A 2,104-nucleotide genomic window follows, 5' to 3' on the forward strand; every position below is an offset into this window, starting at 1 on the left:
GTCTAGCTCTGTTGCCCAGGTTGGAGTGTGGTGGTGTGATCTTGGCTGAAACCTCTGTCTCCTGGGCTCAAACCATTTTCCCACCTCAGCCTCCCAAGTACTTGGGACAAACGGCGTGTGCCACCATGCCCAACTAATTTTTGTATTTTTGGTAGAGACAGGGTTTCACCATGTTGCCCAGGCTGGCTTTGAACTCCTGGAATCGAGTGATCTGCCTGCCTTGGCCTCTCAAATTGCTGAGATTATAGGCGTGAGCCACTGTGCCCAGTCTGGGTGGATTTCTTGAGCTCAGGAGTTTGAGACCAGTCTGGGCAACATGCCAAAACCCTGTCTCTACAAAAAACTAGCTGGGCGTGGTGGCACATGCCTGTAGTCCCAGCTACCTGGGAGGCTGAGGTGGGAGAATCACCTGAGCCCAGGAAGTCAAGACTGCAGTGAGCCGTGACTGCACCACTGGACTTCTACCTGGGTGACGGAAGGAGATCTTGTTTCAAAACAAACAAAAAACAAACAAAAAGTGGACATTTTAAATTTAATCTAGTATCTTTAAGGAAAAGAGAGAGGTAAGAAAAGGGAGCAGAAAAGGTCAGGGAGACCTCAGCACGCGGCCCAGAGTTGAACACCTACTTGCCACCAATGGTCATCATCTCCTTGGGGTGTCTTGGAAACAATGCCAGTTCTGAACCACAGGTTCCCATGGATGTCCAGGGCCCAGAGAGTCTGCTGATCCCCAAGCGTTATGCAGACGGGTTCTAAAGCTTGCCTTTCGCTGAAAATGAGGAGGAGAACAGGAGGGTCAGCACCCACAGGCAGAGTGCCCAGCGTGTCTGGACTGCGGACATCCAGGCTCTCCCAGCAGGCATGGCTGGGAGAAGAGATGTGACCCTGGAGCGGATCATCAAGTACCCGGGAAGGAAGTTTAAGTCTGAGTTAAATTACTGTGCAAGATACACGGTTCAAGTGGGTGGCAGCTTTTGAAAGACACACTGATGACCCAGAATGGCCGGGAACACTCTTCAGAGAGAAAACAACCTAAGAAAAAAGTGAGTAGGCACAAAAGGAATCCAAGGCCCCTGAGCGCCTTCATCTCTCTACTCCCTCCCTCACCAAGGGAGTGACTGTAAACTCCCCCGATGTGCCAGGCTATACTGTGCAGCTGGGCCTAGGCAGACACTGCCCTCTCTGCTGGAGACGCCCTCCCCCTCCTTCCATGTAGGGAAGTCCATCAGCTTCAAGGCCTAGCTGTGGGTCCACTCTGCATGCTGCCTTCCTAACCTCTGCATGGAGTTTATGGTTCCCTCAGTGCTGCACGCTCCTGTTTAGGGCCATCTGTGCTAATGGGTGTCCATTCATGCTCGGGGCCCCCCATGAGACCTGCAACTGGTGAGAGCAGGGCCAGTCTCAGCCCTCTTGACACACCCAGCCCCTAGCACCATTCCGGCTTTTTGTTGTTGTTGTAGCTTTTTTTGTTTGTGTGTTTTTTGTCTTTTGAGATGGAGTCTTGCTCTGTTGCCCAGGCTGGAATGCAATGGGGCGATCTCGGCTCTCTGCAACCCCCGCCTCCTGGGTTCAAGTGATTCTCCTTCCTCAGCCTCCTGAGTAGCTGGGATTACAGGGACATGTCATCATGCCTGGCTAATTTTTGTATTTTTAATAGAAACGGGGTTTCACTATGTTGGTCAGGCTGATCTCGAACTCCTGACCTTGTGATCCGCCCGTCTCGGCCTCCCAAAGTGCTGGGATTACAGGCTTGAGCCACCGCGCCCGGCCCTCATCCTGTTTCTTAAAGTGTTTCCTTTTCTGGAAGCATGTGGGAAAATTCTCCTTTCTTTGCTGAAATATCTTTTACTTAGAGGCCTTCTGAATAAGCAGAGATAGCTCAATTTTAATTCTGGGTTGGACTTTCAAACCTATTGTCTGGGCTCTTTTATTAGCACATTTATTCATAAGTAAACATCATTATTACCTACGTCTTCAAATGGATGTCACTGGGTTTATTTAGCCTATAATAATAAATTTATAAATAATATCAAAATAAATATGATTTTTTTTTTTTTTTCCCGGACGGAGTCTCGCTTTGTTGCCCAGGCTGGAGTGCAGTGGC

At 49.7% G+C, this 2,104-nt stretch overlaps 1 protein-coding gene across 1 annotated transcript in view; it reads right to left on the reverse strand.

Annotated features, from left to right (window-relative positions):
- TECPR2 (tectonin beta-propeller repeat containing 2) overlaps window positions 1-2,104 on the reverse strand; it is a 140,776-nt gene that overhangs the window by 52,740 nt on the left and 85,932 nt on the right. Inside the window, exon 13 of the mRNA XM_011951581.1 lies at window positions 628-769. Coding sequence (XP_011806971.1) covers window positions 628-769 — 142 coding nt within the window. The remainder of the gene's footprint in view (window positions 1-627; window positions 770-2,104) is intronic.

This window comes from Colobus angolensis, unplaced genomic scaffold, assembly GCF_000951035.1.
Source record: "Colobus angolensis palliatus isolate OR3802 unplaced genomic scaffold, Cang.pa_1.0 Scaffold32, whole genome shotgun sequence".
Lineage (NCBI taxonomy): Eukaryota > Metazoa > Chordata > Mammalia > Primates > Cercopithecidae > Colobus > Colobus angolensis.